General features: G+C 38.1%; 1 protein-coding gene across 1 annotated transcript; it reads left to right on the forward strand.

Moving 5' to 3' along the window:
• Nucleotides 1-27: 27 nt before the first annotated feature.
• Nucleotides 28-957, forward strand: LOC117120265 (cytosolic purine 5'-nucleotidase-like; the record flags this gene model as incomplete). Its single annotated transcript, XM_033265277.1, has 2 exons — nucleotides 28-114; nucleotides 720-957. Coding segments are annotated over exons 1-2 (241 nt in total), but the record flags the coding sequence as incomplete, so codon positions are not given.
• Nucleotides 958-1,227: the final 270 nt, after the last annotated feature.

A 1,227-nucleotide genomic window follows, 5' to 3' on the forward strand; every position in this document is an offset into this window, starting at 1 on the left:
ATTTTAATTGATTTATTTCAGAAACCATGGTGGGAGTATTTTGACGTATGTATAACTGACGCCAGGAAGCCTCTGTTCTTTGGTGAGGGAACCATCTTACGCCAAGTAGATATGGTGAGCTTTTACACCCATTGTACACATTTAAGAATACATTTATTTAAAAAATGGCTTTATAAATATGCTGCCTTTATGTAAATATTTCTTTCTAGTAGCAATTATCAGCGTACGATGTTTTCCCTACCTGATTTGTTATCGTACTGAATGCTCAGTATGTTTTCAAATGCTTGCAAAAAGACAAACACAAGTGATTCTGGTGTTAATCTAACCCACAACCTCAAGATAAATAGCCAGGTGTCTTAACCACTCGACCACCAGGGTCAAAAACAAAATAGGCTGTCCAAATCCTAAATAATTGTTGGTCGTCGGTCAGGCGGCTTGCTGGCTAAGCCCTTATTGACCATCAAGCTTGCACTTGGCAGCTAGTGATTAATCTGATTCCCAAGTAGCATCGGGTCCTGCATTGTTATTCCAATGATGTTTTTTTTGTCTGGAGAAATAATATACGATTGATGTTTGCCCTACCCGACATTATTAAATAATCATCACCATCTTTATTATTACCGTACTAACATTATCATCGCCAGCATTATCAACATCATCATCTTCATTAACCCAAATGGTTTTACATTGCTAGTAATTCTTTAAATTTGTTCTATCAGGAAACTGGTGCTTTAAAGATTGGCACCCATATTGGCCCATTCCAAAAAGGTCAAGTTTATTCCGGGGGTTCATCAGAGGTGTTCTGTGAGCTTCTAGGGGTCAAAGGCAATGATGTTCTTTACATAGGAGATCACATCTTTGGCGACATCCTTCGTTCAAAGAAGGAACGTGGATGGAGAACTTTCCTGGTGGTACCGGAATTGTCCCAGGAACTTCATGTGTGGACGGATAAGCGAAGTAAGTAAGCCACTTATTGGTCACAAATAAATTAGAGCATAGCCCATTAATTCTAGTTTAGTAGCTGCGGGTAGAATGCCAACCTAATTAGTATATTTGTACTATATGACAATTAATGAGCAAATTACCTATGTTGTCAGATTAACTTTGTCAGGGCTTCAGACTTTTTTTACACTAATAATAGGTTGATGATGACATCAGGGCCAAAGACCATTCGTAAAATTGACTATTCGTAAAATGGACATTTTAACTGTGTGTGTGTGCGCATAT

Source organism: Anneissia japonica, unplaced genomic scaffold (assembly GCF_011630105.1).
Source record: "Anneissia japonica isolate Jap-2015-1 unplaced genomic scaffold, ASM1163010v1 scaffold276877_len1227_cov156, whole genome shotgun sequence".
Classification (NCBI taxonomy): Eukaryota; Metazoa; Echinodermata; class Crinoidea; order Comatulida; family Comatulidae; genus Anneissia; species Anneissia japonica.